This window comes from Gastrolobium bilobum, unplaced genomic scaffold (assembly GCF_033153095.1).
Source record: "Gastrolobium bilobum isolate Gb01-03AN ecotype WA unplaced genomic scaffold, APGP_CSIRO_Gbil_v1 utg31018, whole genome shotgun sequence".
Taxonomy (NCBI): domain Eukaryota; kingdom Viridiplantae; phylum Streptophyta; class Magnoliopsida; order Fabales; family Fabaceae; genus Gastrolobium; species Gastrolobium bilobum.
The window spans coordinates 61,159-79,085 of NW_026897324.1; the positions used below are offsets into that span (position 1 = coordinate 61,159).

The 17,927-nt window shown below is 33.7% G+C and overlaps 2 protein-coding genes across 3 annotated transcripts; one reads left to right on the forward strand and one right to left on the reverse strand.

The window, feature by feature from the left end:
• Nucleotides 1-495: 495 nt before the first annotated feature.
• On the forward strand, nt 496-3,943 carry LOC133305985 (protein YELLOW LEAF 1, choloroplastic-like). Its single transcript, XM_061506251.1, has 5 exons — nt 496-691; nt 1,090-1,159; nt 2,121-2,287; nt 2,925-2,994; nt 3,470-3,943. Exons 2-5 carry the CDS (start codon nt 1,114-1,116, stop codon nt 3,676-3,678), a joined length of 492 nt encoding a protein of 163 aa, XP_061362235.1. The 5' UTR covers nt 496-691; nt 1,090-1,113; the 3' UTR covers nt 3,679-3,943.
• A 2,233-nt stretch (nt 3,944-6,176) lies between these two features.
• On the reverse strand, nt 6,177-12,977 carry LOC133305978 (uncharacterized). Of its 2 annotated transcripts, none has more exons than XM_061506245.1 (11): nt 12,647-12,977; nt 11,758-11,850; nt 11,104-11,222; nt 9,657-10,399; nt 8,493-9,538; nt 8,150-8,365; nt 7,525-7,604; nt 7,303-7,395; nt 7,153-7,226; nt 6,935-7,067; nt 6,177-6,511 (listed from the first exon to the last, which is right to left on the reverse strand). In XM_061506245.1, exons 1-11 carry the CDS (start codon nt 12,729-12,731, stop codon nt 6,428-6,430), a joined length of 2,766 nt encoding a protein of 921 aa, XP_061362229.1. In that variant the 5' UTR covers nt 12,732-12,977; the 3' UTR covers nt 6,177-6,427. The 2 variants fall into 2 exon arrangements, with proteins under 2 accessions (XP_061362229.1, XP_061362230.1); XM_061506246.1 differs by having other exon boundaries at nt 11,482-11,850; nt 12,647-12,693.
• Between the last annotated feature and the right edge of the window lie 4,950 nt (nt 12,978-17,927).

Here is a 17,927-nt window from a genome sequence, read left to right on the forward strand (position 1 = left end):
GGTTGTTAGTATAACCTTTCCCTTTTGTATTGACTCTTGTAATTTTGAATGTTTGTTAAAAATTCATATGATTTTTTAAAATCTTATAAATCCATATTGTCCTTTCAAATCTTATGAATTCTATTAAAATCCTTTAAAATCCAATCCTACGAAATCTTGATTGTAAAAAAAGTCTTTTAAAAAAGTCTATAAAATCTCTCCAATTCTAAAATGTCATTTAAAATTTGTAAGATTTTTTATCTCAAAAAAAATCTTTTAAAATCCTAATCCAATACACCCCTTAAGTTTAATTTTGGATTTATATTTAACTTGTTAAATATGTTAATACAAGTTATAACGATATAACATGAACATGATGGGATAAGAGAGTTAATTATAATTAGGGAGTTAAATAATAAGTTTACATTAAAACAACATAAGAAGATGAGTTTAGGTAAAATAATAATAATAATAATAACAATAAATAAATAAATTATAAATAGGAGATGTGGTTATAAAGCTTGTTGTGAATTGAGACCAATTTGCTTCTGCTATCTATCGTCTTCTTCCTCCATTTCATTAGGTTTTTCACTTTCTCACTCGGAGCTCCGAATAAATCCATAATCGAAACCGAATTTCGCAATCCCTAGGTAGTTTTCGTTCGGACAACTCGCGAAATCGAAACACATCGTCGTCGGCTCCGCGTGATACGGTACCATGTTTTGTTCCTTTCTGCGATATCACTGTAAAGATTCATTTCTTATAGTCTTTTTTGTGACCCTTTATTGTTGGGTAGTTGATTGTGTTGTAAAATCGTCGTTTACGTTGAAGGAAGTGCAGTTTACCTCGTTATTGTTTCCTTTATCCACACAACACAAGCTTTATGTTGAATGCTATGTATTCAGAAGATTTGAATTTCTAGAGTTTGTAGAAATTGGTACTTGTCTTTTTTCTCAACACCAACTGTTGTATTCAATTTTTTTTATTCCACCATCTGGAATTTGTTATCAATTGCAACCAACATGCTAGATGATAGTATCTTTTATTTTCTTCAGTTATACTTTTAACTTTTTTTTTTATTTCTAAAGCAAAGTTTTATGCTTATGCTAGTTCTCTGCCTCTGCCTGGATATCAATGTTGGCTACTAGTGCTGTTGCATCTTTGCCCAAACTACCACCAGGTAAATGATATTTTCTGACTTTTTATAATGAGACATTATCTTTAGATATAGGAAATATGAGTTTGGAAAATTATAGTTGCTCTTTCACTTTTATTTTGCATCAGCATCACAATTCCTGCACAGACAAATCCTTGGAACAATGTTCATAAATGAACACGTTAGTTGTATCCTGTATTACACGAGCATATCTTTGGTACTACTGGAGTATGTACTCCTTTACTAAAAGTAGAAAAGGGTGATGGTTTAAGGGAAAATAACCATACAAAGAAGGGTAAAATGGTAAAAAATATATATTATTTTTTCCAAATTAAGTAAATGATGCACTGAGTCTTCAGTACTCCCTTAGCACTGAAGATATTTCCGTATTACACATAGCAAGCCCTTTTATACTTTATAGTCATGTGAGAACTTGGCAACAAAAGTGTTCCATTGTGGTAATATGACCACAAGTCCAGATTGAGCAATCTTGATTGTTAATTTATCTCCCTGGCAAAAAATTTGTTGCATGCATTATTGCATTATTGATTGCTATCTGATCTAAGGATCAATATATTCATGTTTTCAATCTCATGCTTTTAAACTAACACAGCCACTTTTGTGTAAAAATTTGTATCTAGTTTGTTGATTGCACAATTGATTGGATTGTATTTGAGGTGAATGTTTAAGCTGTCCCATTGTACACATTTGTGTAAATTGACTGCTATCATGTACATTTTTGCTTTGTTCTTCTCTATGGTATGGGTTACTGAAATGGATGTAACCCTGTCCCTTCCCTGATTCCTTTCCATTCCTTCCTGCTAATGGTGGGATTGATCCAAAGTCCTTGCACTCACTACAAAGGACTTTCTTGCTAAGCCACAGCTGGCACATTCGGTTTTGTATTTGTCACAAACGATTGAAAACATAATTCATATTTTTAATTATTGTGATTATTGTGAAATAATTACATTTTTGGAAACAGTGAGAAGAGGTGGCCACTGCATTGAAGAGAATGTTGTTGCTACATCTAACTCACCAAGAGGATTACGGAAGATTAATAATTCAATATCCCTGAGTTTTACACAGTTTCCATTTTGTACAAGAACTCATTCGACTCGGACAGCAACTATAATATGTGCTGCAGCTTTGGTAATGTTCTTTACTCACTCTTTTTTTTTTTAATTTATCATCTTTGGTGTTGTTTTCTTCCTTCCCTTAAAATTGTGATATCTTCCAATTCCAATAGTCTATCAGTTTCCAAACTCTGAATATATTCTTCATTTATATTTTATTTCTTTCGTTCTGACCTATAAGGCATACGCAATACAGCTTCATTAGAAGCAAATTGTCTTTAATGGCCTTTTGCGACATTTTTGGGACACGAAATGAATGGCTGAAAAATTAACATATTGTTTATTGCTTGAGTTGTCGCATACTGCTTTAAGGTGGTAAATATCATGCATTACTGTGCATCAGACAAGTTCTGGTATTCATGTGTTTTGATGTATCATGCATTACTGTTTAAATATCATGCATTTTTGTGTTTCTATATGTTATCCTTGGGGTCACTTACTCATCAGACACTTTTCATGCTATTACTGTCCCCATTTTTATATTATACTAAAGATAGAATACTAAAAACAACGCGAACTATTGAGGGGTTTAAATATAGGTTATTTTTACATATTGTGTTAAGATATCTTATTTGAACACACGCATTTGTTATAATATAAAGAAGATAACTTCTTTCGATTCTCACTTTACTAATCCCCTCTGGTATATGCAGAATGCAAGATGTGCTGCAGAGCAAACTCAAACTGTTACTCGCCAGGCTCCGACAATTACTCATATTCCTGGTAATTGTTGTTTACCAACATTTTATGATTTGTTAAATTATGTTAGCTTGTGTCCCTTTAGTCAGGGTACTTTTCCATGTCATTGCAATTATCTTCTGTTTCATTTGTCAGAATATTTTGTAATTTGTATATTTTTAACAAATAATTACCTAAAAGAAGCATTCTGCTCTCAAACATGGAACGGGTAAGAGACATTACGGAAATTGTTAACGATTAAATGTCATAATTATGATTTCCGCTGTCTTTTTCTTTTAGTGTATTTTTTACTTCATGCTGTTGTAAAGGTCTCAATTTTTCTGCTCATTCCAGAATTCCCGTTAAGCGGAAGTCCTTCCAAATAAAGTTAACTTCATTTCTCTCTGTGTTGCTCGTGGAAAATATGATGAATCATGTCAACTTCATATATTACTATTTACTAGTACACTCTCCTAAAGCATGTTCTAAATGGCTTCTCATGGTTTAATTCAACTTTCAGGCAAGGAGAAGTCACCAGAACTCGATGATGGTGGCACCGGACTTCCCCCTCGTGATGATGGTGATGGTGGAGGTGGTGGAGGTGGAGGCGGAGGCAACTGGTCTGGTGGATTCTTCTTTTTTGGGTTTCTTGCTTTTCTTGGCTTCATAAAGGATAAGGAAAGCGAAGACACGTATAGGGATAACCGAAGAAGGGGCAGAATTGGCTGAGACAACTGCATGCTAGTTTAGAATTTTTGCTGGCGTATTCTTTTAAATTTCTTTTCTCATATATACATACTGGAGAGTAGATGTTGTGCTTCATTAAGATGTCTCCGAACACAATTTTGTATTGTTATGTTACAAATTAAACTAAAAGGGGAGCGAACTGAAGTAATGGTAAAGTTGTTCTTTCATGACTGAAAGATTATGAATTCGAATTCAGGAAACAGTTTCTTTGTAATTATATAAGGGTAAGGCTGCGTACAAGAATTACTTCTATTCCACACTCGCTAGCCTGGTACAACGTGGTATGTTACAAATTAAACTCCACTTAAAACTTTACTTTGGAAAGAAAAGCTTTCCTATCATAATAATGAGTATCAAATTATATCAGTAGATGGTTAATCTTGGTAAAAATATGGGAATTTTGTGATAGATTAGCATGATGTTCATATTGAGTATTTTGTCTGCTACCTTTACCCGTTGTTTGACAATAGAATACAATAAGAGACACTCGTTCTCTGGTTAATCTTGATTGAATTATATTAATTTTATAATATTCTTGAACATTAGTACAATGCTCAGCTGTAGTGATTGCATCTAGAAACATATTTTTTTAGAAATATATTTCTCAAATTTTCGACGAATCTCGATTGCTTTTATCTTCGTACTGCATCCAGAAGGTTGATCAAGTTTCTTTTAAGTACGGATACTTTTATGTCTAAAGCGGGATCATGATGAATTCATTGGACTCAACTTATTCGTGAGTTGAGTTACACTGTTTAGATCCATACTACATATTTTTATTTTACTTATTCCAAGAAAATGTGGGGGGTAAATATTAGAGGCTTTTGATTTAGTGGCAACCTACAGTATACAGTTCAAGAAAATTTAATCTTCAAAACTAATTGACAAATCACTGACGTTAAAGTAACTCTTCTGACTACACACTTTTATTGTAGTTGGTCCTCTCTTAATGCAGAATTGCAGATCACATTTTTTTATTTTATTTTTATTTTTTTGATAACATGCAGATCACATTTAAGGCAAACAGTTGTGTGCACGTGTAAAATGAACTAAAACGTAGCATACTTTTTTTTTGGTTGAATTTAAAACGTAGCATACTATTTCTTCATAATATAGTTATCAGTATGATATCGAATAGGAATTATATTGATATAGTATTGTATCGAGTATCATAAGAATATTAAATTAAAATATATAATTTTGAATACAAGAAAATAAAAAAGTGTTTGTGATTTAAATTAAAAAAATCTAAAAAATAATTATTAATAAGGAAAAGAAAATAAAGATTTAATTTATGATTTAAATTCAAAAATCAATTTGATTAATCTGTATTAATAACGAAAATAATTAAATAAATATTCAAAATCTCTTTTGTCTTCAAAATAAATAAATAAAAAATGATAAGTGTAAAGACATCATCATACAAGAACAAGGTAACATCAACAGACATTGTTGAACAATAAAGGAGAGAGGAGTCAAATGAATTAGTTATTTCTGTGATAAATGCTAATAATAATAATAGTGATCTATGTAGCACCGATACTGACATGGGACATGTGACACGATACGACACGTTAATTCTAAAAAATGTTAAATTTTGACACATTAGGGCACGTTTTGATATTAAATAATATTTTTAATTTATATAGTATATATTTTATTTAATATTCAATAATTTAATAAAAAATGTATCTAGATTTATAATATTCATAAATTTTGCAAAGAAACATAAGATATCTCAAATATTTATATTAAACTCAATAAAATGGTAATCATAATCCAACGAATCTAATAGTTGGAACTAAAAACTCAACGCAACTTAACCTTGAACCTTTTTTTGAATTTCTTGAACGCGTATTGGAGTGTCCGAATGTCAGAACACGTCAAAATTTTTGAAGTGTCGATGCTTTGATAACATTAATCTTTATGACTAATGAGTAGAAAATAACTAATTTGTACTTTAATTATTTATGTATTTTGTTGGTTGAATCTTTGTTAAAAATTTGAATTTATATGACATCAATTATATTATATATTTTTAAATTATTTTTTATTATATTTCTGTATATTACAATTTGATCCGAATTCACAATACATGATTAAAAAAAAATAAACAATATACGATAAATATTATAATTCAACAACCTTGCTTTATACCAAATAATTACACAAGTTTTTATTCCAAGTTAGAGTGCCAGTTGTTTGGTTTAAGTTTACATAATCTTATATAAACAAGATCCGCGCAAAGTCCCTTTATGTTTAGGGTTATATCATATGGCAAATGCCTTTTGAGCAAACTTGGAGCATTTCAGTACAATGTGCTAAAATGTTAAAAAAAATTATCAATGACTATTAAATATCATATCGGATATTTCATACTATTATTTCATCATGATGTATTAAATATGAAAGCTACATATGGGTTACCCATTAATTAGCATTTGCTTTTTCACTTTTTACTTTAAATAAATGACTTAATATTTCCTTCGTTTCCTTTGGCTTACACCAAAAATAGCTCGAGAATGACAATATTCACCACGGTGCTATTAAAAAAATGCACATCAACAATAAACCAAAAATGCAGGAACAAATTAAATATACACATGACGGATTTCTAATAAGCCTTAAGATACTACTTAGAACCAGAAGATATTATAATCAGAGGAAAAGAGAAACAAAATATTCTTAATATTAAACCCCATGTTAGCCTGTGTAGCTGTCCGTACATAAATCATCTTGTTGGTCGAATCCATGTCGTCTCCAATGTGATAGTGTTACCATAATAAACCTGCTTTGAGTTCTCATCCCAATAAGCCTGAAAGCAAGTAAAAATTGAAATGAGCAAAGATCAAAATGTCCTTGATCTGGTTCAAAAACACCTACGAGTAAATATCAAACATCAATACCCTTTGAACTGGTGTAGTTTCAACACCTGTCAAGTTGTATACAATACAACTGTTTGATTTTATTAGTATTATGTAAATAAAAGAAACTCCCAAGGGTACAAACGCAAAGAGGAGCACTCAAAAAAAGGAAAGGTGGTAAAACTTAAGCGGAAGAAACAAAAAATTGTATATTCGGAAATGCTTTCCACCCAGCCTCCTCAAATCATATTTCACCCTCAAAATGCTTGCATAAAAGTGATGACAACAGAAGTTGCAGGACTTCACAAACTAATATAGCACATAAGATTTCCCCATTCAAATATAGAACATAGGATAGGACCCTGAAAACACACCTGCCAACTAGATGGGAGACCCTTAGAGAGTTCAATCAGATCAGGCTGCTGCTGGTTATGCTCAATTGCATTTTGCAGTGTGCCAGTAGATTCACTTGCTGCTTGTGCTCTCTTACGTTTGACCCTCTCCCTCCTGCATAAAGTAAACAATTGCATTAGTGTGTGTGTAAGTTGGGCAACTGTTGGATGTGAAATTAAAGGTTTCTGGAAACTCGTACCAATCACCACCTAAAGGCTGAAAATTAGCATTATCTTTGGCCTCTCCACTCGCAATTTGCTTGGCACGCCACTCCTAAAACCAAAGAAACTTGAGAAACAAAATGTTGGATGACTGCAAAATTCTATGAAGTTAAGTTCCACATGCAAACCTCTATTTCCCTTTGGCGCTTTCTTTCCAAAACCTCATACACACTCTCGGGTTCTTCCTCTTCCTCGAGCAACTCCTCTTTAGCTGCCTTCCACTAATAATAACAATAAACAGAAAACAATGCAGAAAAGTCTTAACATATTATAAACTAAGATGAATTTCATGTTGAACAGGAAATCTTCCAGGATATGAAATCACCAGAATACTATTAAAAAAAAACTACCTTGTCCACCAAACTCGAAACCTTCTTATTAGACTTTAATGAGGATCCAACTGCAACTGCCCGCTTTCTAGTGCGTCCAACTGAGAAAAATGGGAGGGAAGTAAGAAATCAAGCATTGCATGATAAGTGATAACTGTATATTTTGCAGCCTCACAGGGGCATGAAAAGAATTTAACAAATTACATTTAAAATTTAAAATGGATGAAAAAAAAAACAGATAGAAAGAAATAGCACGCAGATGCTTGAGAGAAAACATTCTAATTATGATCAACAGAGGCCAACAACACAAGAAATGCATTGTTATACAGACTAATTAAAAATTCCAAATGAACCTCATCAGTCATCACCGACATGGAAAGGCATGATGATGAATAAACCATTAATATTACTAGATCAGCCCATCACAAGGAGGGAGGGAGGAAGGTTCAACCAACACTACCTGAGCAGTTGTAACTGATTATGATTAAGTGTGAAAAACATATTACCAACAATCTAGGATTATATGTACGTTCTTGAACCCATAGATAGCAATTAAGGCCAATAAATCAGGGCCACTCAACTTTAGCAGCTAAATATGAAGCAGTATAATCCAGCCATTAATACCAGACTTGCTCCGAATCTTTACCTTTAGTTTGCGCTTTAGCAACTAATGATGAGGCGTTACTTCCTGCAGCAGCTTCAGCAGTAGCCAATGGCAACGAAACACCATCATCAACTGAAACAGTTGCGGGTGCATGGATGCTAAATGAGGTGGACGGAACATCACTAGATGCCCTGTCAGCCTCACCAACACCACCAGAATCATTAACATTGATAGCTGGTATAGACTTTGAACCAGCTCCTGAAAATTCCAAGGAATCAAATTAATAAAAAAAAGGCTGTAATAACTAAGAAAAGAAGATTCACAGTAATAAAAATAGAAAATAACTTCATTAACTACTGATATACTGGTACCAACATTAACGTACCATCTTGAATCTCATAATAAGCAACAGGGTCAGTTGGATTGACCATAAGTTGAGAATTTTCACTATATATGTTAGGAACTGCACTGTAGTAGAGCTGTGCAGGTGGCATAGCAATTTGTCCATATATATTACTATTTGTGACTTCAGCAGCTGGCTGCCCATAATACTCAGAGCTAGCACCAGGATAAGGTAGGCTATATTGAGCATAAGAAAGGGATTGCCCAGGCTCTGTGTAAGATGGGAGACCATGATAAGAAGCTAGTGGATCACCAGGCGGTGGAGGGGGCACTTGATCATTCTCAGGTGGTGGAGGTGGAGGCACCTGCTCATTATCAGGGGGTGGTGGAGGAATCCATTCATCATCTGGAGGAGGAGGAACAACAAACTCATCATCAGGCATCAAAGAATGGTAGTCAGGAAGTGGATTCAACTGAGCTGTTTGGTCTGTTTGTACAAAACCCTTGGCGACTGACACGTCCATGACAGTTGTATTGCCAGAGGAATTCATATCTTCAACTTCCATGTCCACATCCATATCAATATCTTCTCCAACGTTATACCCATCTTTATGAGTTGACTCCTCAGGATTTATAGTAGCTTCAACTTGTGTATTAACTTCTACACCTGTTTCCATGTGAATCCCAGCAGAATTAGATGGCAGAACATGCTGAGCATTGTTGATATCTTTTAAAACTACAGTTGAAGCATCAGCCTGAGATCCATTAGAAACTTCAGAAGTATGAAAGATCCCATTATTCACATTGTGATCTACTTCAAATTCATGTCCCATGCCATTCTGTTGCTCACCCAATCCTTCAGAGACAGGGGAATGCTTACCCTCAACGTCATCATGTGCTGATTTAGCAGTTTGCAACAAATCATCATTGATTAAACTTTCAAGTAGTTTCATCTTCCTGTCAGAATGCATCCAGAATGGAAGTAAAGACGATCCATAGGATGCAAGAGACCTAAAATCAGAGAGCCTAATCTCAATCTCTAAGATATAATTCAACAAGGAGTCCAGGCCTTGCAAATTGCCTTTTGACCTGTATCAAATTTGCTAGTTACTTAAATCTGGAAGAAACAAGTGTTTAACACTATCAAATAAACAATCAAAAAAATACCACAAACAAATTATGCAAAACAGCTAAGTTGTACACTTACTTTTTCAGTGATTTTAAACTCTCTAACAAACTTTCACTCTGTTTTACAAGACGAGAAGGAAAATCAATTTCTGAAAGCTGTTCTTCAACACTGGAAACAAATGAATGATCTCCACCATACGATAAACTCATGAGACCATCATTACTTCTTATCAATTCATTTCCATTTACATCAGAACTCTGATTTTCATTTGTACATTCACCGCCACATCCATTCATTTGGGACTCATAACCATACAATTCTTTATGAGAAGTCGCTCTGGTTTCCAGAGAACCATCAATTGTGAATGCAGCAGACGTGTCCTGCATCACAGCTGAGTGCACGTTGGAATTATCCATATAAATAGCAGCATTTTCTATTTTATCATTGACAGGACATATTGGATCATTAGCCAACTGATCTGCTTGAGCCAAAATATGGGGTACTTCCCATGAGGTTTCCCCAGTTTCAATGTTCCAGTAATAATAGCGTTGGCTTTCCTCATGCATCACCATCTTCCATCCTGAACTAATATCAGTGACAACTAGTTCATCCAACCTTTCAGAAACATAAATTTGGTCTTTGGAAGTCGTTTCATTTTCCAAATCACCAGCAGCAACATCACTTTCATTTTTTTCACTGCCTTCAACATCAAGTGATGTAGAATTTTGCATTGTATTCTGTTGTCCATTATTCTGAGCAACAAGATCTACAGAGACACTGATGTCTAAGTCTTTGGATTCTTCATCAAGTGCACCCTTAGCCTGACAAAAGTAAAGCACCTCAATGTAAGTAGTACAAAAAGACAGCTTAATCATTTTTAGATTAGGTATCCTACACACTATTCAACAGAAAATATTTCCTCCAATTATCATTTGAGTGACAAGGAATATAACCTATTCATCAATTCATCAATACTGCAATAAATTGTAAAAAGCCTACACAGTCATACTTTTAGATCTTGCTGAAAAATATGAATATCATATTATAGTGTGAGAAAGTTGTGGTAAACTGATTTCCAATAAAAAGTAGCATTCATCAACTGCTGGAAATTATAAGCATCCAATCAAAAAGTCATTACTAAAAAATTTTATATTACAACATCAGAAAAGGGGATATCAAGCAAAGGAGAACATAAAAATGAAGAAGGACAGTGAAAACAATTTCATAAATTTACTAACAAATGCTAGAGAAGCAGAAAATTTGTAACTTTATAACCAAATTAGGGATACAGGGTCCCGTTCCCTTAAATAAACCCAGCCTGTTATGCCTAAACCATAAAAAATAGAGAGAGAGAGAGAGAGAGAAAATGCAAACACACAACCCTTCTCACCATAAAAGAGTTAATAAGGGAGATTATTAAGATCAGGAACATCAAAGGGAAAATGCAAATGTGAGAACAAGGTACATATATGGTATAACAAAATAAAACTTTTCGCTTAGAACAGATATGTAGGTAGTAGAATACCTCTTCATTGAGCACAAGGCTCTGCGTCTTCGTATTATTAGGCCCTTCACTTGATTCCTCATCCAATTCATCATCGCTATATTGTCCAAGTAACTGCAGGGGATTCTGTGGTTGTATACCTGAAGACAAAATGCCAGCATGTCAGAAACTATGAAAATGATGGATTATTAATTATTTAATAGCAATAATATTTGAAAAGAATGCCAGAAAGATTCAAAAACTATAAAAGCAAGTGCTACAATTGAAAAGAAAGACAAAAAGAAACTTAAGGATGCAAATAGATTCACAAGCATTTTAGCTTGTATTATCTGAGTCACCTGTTACAGATGGGAAAATGTCAGTAAGTCACTAAGCATATAAAGCCAGAAACATACGAACCGCTAATACTTTCTACTGTCTGAACCTCGAAAATCCCTTGATGCAGCCAAAAGGGAGGAAAACGATTGGGAGTCATTCATATTTCAATGTGGCAGGGCCGACCTCATCTGAAATGAATGTTCCCAAGACCACAGCTGCCCTACAGTCTGAGAACAGTTTCTTGGGGCAAACAACAAAATATGTCCGGTATATATAATTCCATATTTCCACCAATTTAATGTTGAGCACTCATGTCCTCTAAATATAGTCCTTTTGAAGAAAACTGACAGAACCCACCTGAAGAAGAGGGTGAATTGGGTAACCCATCACGATGTTGTGAGTCGATATCTCCTCCAGCATCACCATGTACAGTGGAGACACCCAACTCTCCTGGAAAGTTATAAAATTAAGAACATGACAAGTTGCAGAAATGGATAAAAATCAATTTCATAATTTGATTCTCTCAGAACTCCCTACCGTTCTTTATAACTAATACATTATACTCAACATTCAAAACATTAAATCACTAATGTAACACTGCAAACAAAACATGTCTTACGTATGACTCCAGAAGTCATTTGCATATTCCAGAAAATTGCACCAAGTATTTCTCAGATACATACACCAAACATGGATATAAACTAGCCCAATGGAATGTATGCACAACTCTGCCCAAATGTAAATAAATAATATATATATATATATATATATATATATATATATATATATATATATATATAATATAGGGTAAGGATCATTTTACACCAGTGTAAGTTACACTCTTAATCTTGTCTGTTGATCTCATTTATATTTAAGGGCTCTAATTTTTTAGTAATGTGAGCCATTAGATATAAGTGGATCAATGGTCAAGATTGAGTGTAAGACTTCTAACTCTTACACCGGTGTAAGAATATCCTGCCCCATATATATATATATATATATATATAAGGTATTCCTTTTACCCTTTCACTTTGAATAAAAATTCAACAAAAAAAAATCATAATTTCAAACATCACCCCAAAACAATTAAATTAAATTAAAAGACAAGTTGGTTTTCCAAAGATATCTGGACCAAATTAGGGTTTCTGAATTCGAAGCAATCCGAAGAATCAACCCCAAAATAAGATCATTTATAAAATTATAAAAGAATTTAAGAAAGCGAAGGGGTAAAAGAAGGAGTGAATACCAGAGGGTTCCGCGAAAAGATCGAGTTTGACTCTACGACCAGCGTTGCTAAGAGCAGCAAGACGACGCTCTTTTCTCTTCCCCATTCGATTCGTTATTCAAATTTCGAAACGACAGAATAAACACTTTGTGGCGTGCTGTGTCGAAGAAAGGAACTTCGGTTATTAGGGTTTGCAGTTTGGAGTGTTCTGTTTTGATTTGAATCTCTGAAGCCAAAACCAACAGACAAGAAGAAGCAGGGTCGGGTCTCACGTTTCGGGTTACAGGTCTCGGATCTTTCGGATCGGGTTCCTCTGCAGTTACGTGTCGGCTCGTTCGTGCGGTGCCTTCCACGAAATGCCCACGTGAATAAACGATAAGTTTGACTCTACGAGGACGTTGGGTTACAAGATATTTATACGATTTTGGAAAATTTAATTTTTCTAAACTTTTAATTTCGAATATTATCGTACACCGAATGTTTTCATCGTATTTTTTAAAATCAAAATTTTTGGATGAAAAAATTTTCTCTTCTGTCAAACGCCTACTAAATGGGGCCACTGTTGGTCGAGTCGAGTGTGGTTCTTTTTTTATTATTATTACAATAAAGGGCCGAAGCCTAAAGACAGAAAGAAACAAAAAAGAAAAACTAAGTCCTACGTAAATCAAAATCTAAAATACTAAAGAAAATTTTCCCAGATATTGGCTAAGCTTCATGTTCCTTCTATACTTTCCTATTAAAACTTGTACCCACATGTCATTAGGGTGGGTCACTATCTGCTAAGCAATCTTAAACAAAAAAGCTTCATTATGAGTATGCAATTTGTGAACTTCCAAACCTCCCAAATTACTTGGGTAGCATATGCAATCCCACATGATACAAGATGAATTCTCTTCCTATCTATAGTGTCTCTCCAAATAAAGGATATTTGTAATTTTTCAATTTCGTTACACACTGTTAGAAGGAAAAACTCTGGTACACAGGGATAGTACTTACTGTTAGAACAGCATTGAACAAAGTAATACGTCAAGCAAGAGACAAATAACATTTTTTTCCAGCCAGCGAAACGTTGACAAACCAAATCCAAAACACCCATATAGTTAGGCCTTCTAACGAGCCCATAATGTAATAAAGCTCATAGATATTTACCCAGATATTTTAATATGGAATTGTGGTGGTGCAGCGAAGAAAAATTTTCGTGGTACCATGACTACTTTTATTAAGAAATATGATGTTGATATTGTTGTTATAATGTAATAAAGCTCATAGATATTTACCCAAATATTTTAATATGGAATTGTTCGTGGTATTTTTAAGAAAAATTTCCGTTATACCATGACTACTTTTATTAAGAAATATCATGTTGATATTGTTATCTTGGAGGCGCGTGTGAGTGGAAACAATGCTCTCCAAATTATTCGTAAAATGGGTTTCTCTAATTTTTTGTTGGAGGAAGCAAATGGATTTTCTTGAGGAATTTGGGTTTTATGGGAGTTAATATCAAAAAACTTGATCAGAGCTCCCAATTTATCTAAACCAAAATTTCCTATCCAGGACAAAGCACTTTTTTCTTTATCGTTATAATAATTCTAAACTGTGTAATATGAATTTGTGATAAGATTATTAATTTAATCATGAAATTAATGGTTTAATTAGGTTAAAATTCTAATTAGATAAAAATAAGGTATTTTTGGAAAAAGTGCAAAAAATGATAGTTTTGGAGTATAATTGCTAATAGGCAAAAGTTGCTCGGAACTTAAAAATAATCGAATAAAATATGAAATAATTTTAATGAAGGTCTATGATTAGTAAAATGGATGTGATGGCACGATTGGAATAGTGCTTAAAGTTGCTTTGACTTTAATGAACCTAATATTTGTTAAAACATCTAAGTTTATGATCAAAAGAACCATTCCTTCCTTCCTTCTTCTTCTTGCACCTCTACTCCAAGCCCAACATCATAGCCTTGGAAGCTTGATTTCTAGTTTCTTGTGTAGTCATCCATTTGCCTTGAATTAAAAACCAAAGTTGCTTGGAAACTTGATACCAACCTAACCTATAATTCAATATCTCTTGAAAGTGAGGGTATGGAGAGAGAAGTGCAAGGGGAGGTAACAGTTTTATTGGAGTTTTGAGAAAATGAGGCCCTCTTGATCTCACCCAAGGATTGGAGAACACTCTTGGGTTGAATATTGGTGAGTTTATGTTTAGAAATCCTATTTTCATACAAGTGTGATGATCATGTAATTTTTAGGTTGCATAATGACATATTTCCATGGTTGATCTGGTTAGAGTGATATGTAGCTTTAGTTCCTTTGGAAAGTATTCTAAGGAACTTAAATAAACGGTAGAAATGAATTTAGATCATCATTTGGACTTAGTTTGATATTTTCGAAAATATCATGTGTAAATAGCTTGATTTCTTGCAATGCAAGTAATGGGCGATTGGGATTTATATTCATTGTTTAATGTTTGATAATGGAATGTATGTTGTTCACACTTGTGACTTTGATAGGTCATCCTAGTGGAATATAATGTGTGGATCTTTTGGACAAGCTTGTGGTTGGATTTCTTAAGTGGCAAGAAAGGTTTGATAGGAAGCTACTGCAGGTAAACTTTCAGACCTTGGGATGTATCTCGTGCTTGTTCCACCATGCTCTTAAGGGGTAGTGGTTGATGTGGCATATTTAATTGCATCGATTTAATGTGATGCATTTGATATATGTACGTGTATGCTATGTTTTTGCACTTGGTATGTATCAAGGAGATTTTCTTGTGTAATTCATAGAGTGTAGTTTCTCTGTCCAGTAGGATTTATTGTTATTGCGACATGAGCATTCTTGAGGAATGTTTGGATGAGCATTATTTACATAACACGGATATGTATATGTTGTATCATGATTTGTTGCTTTTTATGTTGAAGTGAACTTGGGGTAGAGGAATCTTCAAGGACCCTTGGTTTACTTAAATATACATGTATATCTCACTCGGCGTTATGGAATTTCAGGTATAGGTACTAACGGTGCAGAAGCATCACAGGGTATAAGGCTAGGCTAGAGTGCCATGATTTTACATGCTTGTGGAATTTTTTTTTATCTACATTTGCATTTCACATGCATTACATGTAATTTGGAGAGTATAGGGAATGTCTATACTTCTTTTGATTATGCCTACAGATATACTTTTAGCACTATGTATAGGTTATTTCCCTTATGTATCTTTTGTGTTTATTGATGCATTTGTGTATATAACTCATTTTGGAGACTTGTACATGGACTTGTATATGTACATTTGTATAATATGTAATGGACTTTGATGTTACATCCACTAGATAGGTGTATGTTAGATAGTTGGGTATTCATTGAGAAATCCATGGATGGACCAAGTGAATAAGCCTTAATGTGGTTATATGCATGCTTGGTTAATTGAATATCATGTCTATTAGGTTCCATTTGAGTTTGGGGAAAAGTCCTTATAGTCCATAATGCAGCAAAATGCTGTCAAAAAATGGCTTTACCTAGTAGGGTAATCGGATTACCTTTAGGTGGCAATCGATTACCTGAAACAGAGGAGGAAAAAATCAGCCACTATCTTGGTTGGTAATCGGTTACATTGAGTATGGTAATTGATTACCTAGTTGAGTAATCGATCACCCCAGCTTTGGTAATCGATTACCAAAAACAGATGAGGAAGTTTTGAGCTACTGCCTCTACAGTAACGAGGTTGGTAATTGATTACCTTGAGAGTGGTAATAAATTACCTAATGCAGTAATCGATTACCTCCTGTAGGGTAATATATTACCTTACTGCAAAAAATGGAAAATAGTGTTTTTTGAAACCTTGGATTCATGGTATTATCCTCTGAGGGTTGTAAATAAATGTAAGCGCTTCCAAATAGTACTGAAATAACAATTAGAGTATTGAATTTAATTTATTACAGAATCAGTTATAGTTGAAAATAATGAAAAGAAAAAGTTTATCCGTAATTCTAAATTCAATTACTATAATTGTAACTGCGCTTAATACCATATGTGATGTTAACAAATCGATCTGGTAACAAGGTGTTACAACCACTGTTTATGGGAGTCCTCGTTTGGAATCTAGAAAGGAGTTATGGAACCAATTAAGACATCTGAAAAATGAACATCCTACTCCATGGCTAATGGAAGGTGATTTTAACGAGATTTTATTTGCAAAATAAAAGCAAGGAGGCTCAAATATTGATTCACAAAGATGTGATGAATTATTACAAAAAAAAAAAAAGATGTGATGAATTTGCCTCGACCAGTGATATGATGGATCTAGGTAACTCTAGTCCTTATTTTACATGGAGTGGCCCAAAATTTGCTCATTTAGACAGAGTTTTTAAAAGACTTGATCGAGCATGTGCAAACCCACCTTGGAGGATTGCTTTTGATGAAGCTGTTGTTCAGGTTTTGCCTCGCTTTAGATTTGATCACAACCTCATTATCATATCTCTGATGTCTTCCACTCTATCCTGGTCCCCTACACATTTTCGATTCTTTCCAATTTGGATGGAGCATTCTGAATTCAAAGATGTGTTATCCAAATATTGGCATGATGATACAAATACTCCTACAAACCTCTCTTCTATAGTTGTAGTGCTTAAAAAGTGGAACACTAATACCTATGGTCATATTTTTAAAAAAGAAAAATACTATTTTGAAGAGACTGGAAGGTATTCAAAAATATCTTGACAAGCGCCCAAATAGGTATTTGGAAAATCTAGAGAAGGATTTGAAACAGGATTTAGAGTTGATATTGCAATGTGAGGAGCTCTTGTGGTATCATAAATCTAGAGCTTAATGGATTGTAGATGGAGATCGTAATACTAAATTTTATCATCTACAAATAGTTACTCGAAGACGTAAAAACAAAATTCAGGCTCTAAAAAATGATGCAGGTCATTGGGTTAGAGATGAGGATTCCCTTCGTCGCATGGATGTTGTTTTTTTTCCTATCAAAATTTGTTTATAGAAGATGTCCAAAACAGATATTGGGAACAAACTCCAGTCAATTGGCCACAACTGGATCCTGACTTTTATAACAACCCTAATTAAGAAATCTTGAAATAATAAAAGAAGTATAAGTGTGAATACTGGTTTACACTAGCTTTTGAATAAGTAAGCTTTTGCTGTGAATTTTGATGTGTAAATGAATGAATTGACATGCTAAAATTTGTGATGATATAATTCATGTCAAGCAAGGTTAATTAGACCTAAATAAGAATATTAATAAAGTCTCAAAATATAAATATGTGAAAGTATAGGGACTAATTTGC

Excerpts from the sequence above, each read along its gene's own strand:
- LOC133305978 (XM_061506245.1), bottom strand. The coding sequence starts at position 12,731 with ATGGGGAAGAGAAAAGAGCGTCGTCTTGCTGCTCTTAGCAACGCTGGT. Across the intron at positions 11,223-11,757 it reads CAATTCACCCTCTTCTTCAG|GTATACAACCACAGAATCCC; the intron begins GTGGGTTCTGTC and ends TTTTGTCTTCAG. Across the intron at positions 6,512-6,934 it reads GTCTCCCATCTAGTTGGCAG|GCTTATTGGGATGAGAACTC; the intron begins GTGTGTTTTCAG and ends ACTTGCTTTCAG.
- LOC133305985 (XM_061506251.1), top strand. The coding sequence starts at position 1,114 with ATGTTGGCTACTAGTGCTGTTGCATCTTTGCCCAAACTACCACCAG. Across the intron at positions 1,160-2,120 it reads TTTGCCCAAACTACCACCAG|TGAGAAGAGGTGGCCACTGC; the intron begins GTAAATGATATT and ends TTTTGGAAACAG. Across the intron at positions 2,995-3,469 it reads GACAATTACTCATATTCCTG|GCAAGGAGAAGTCACCAGAA; the intron begins GTAATTGTTGTT and ends TTCAACTTTCAG.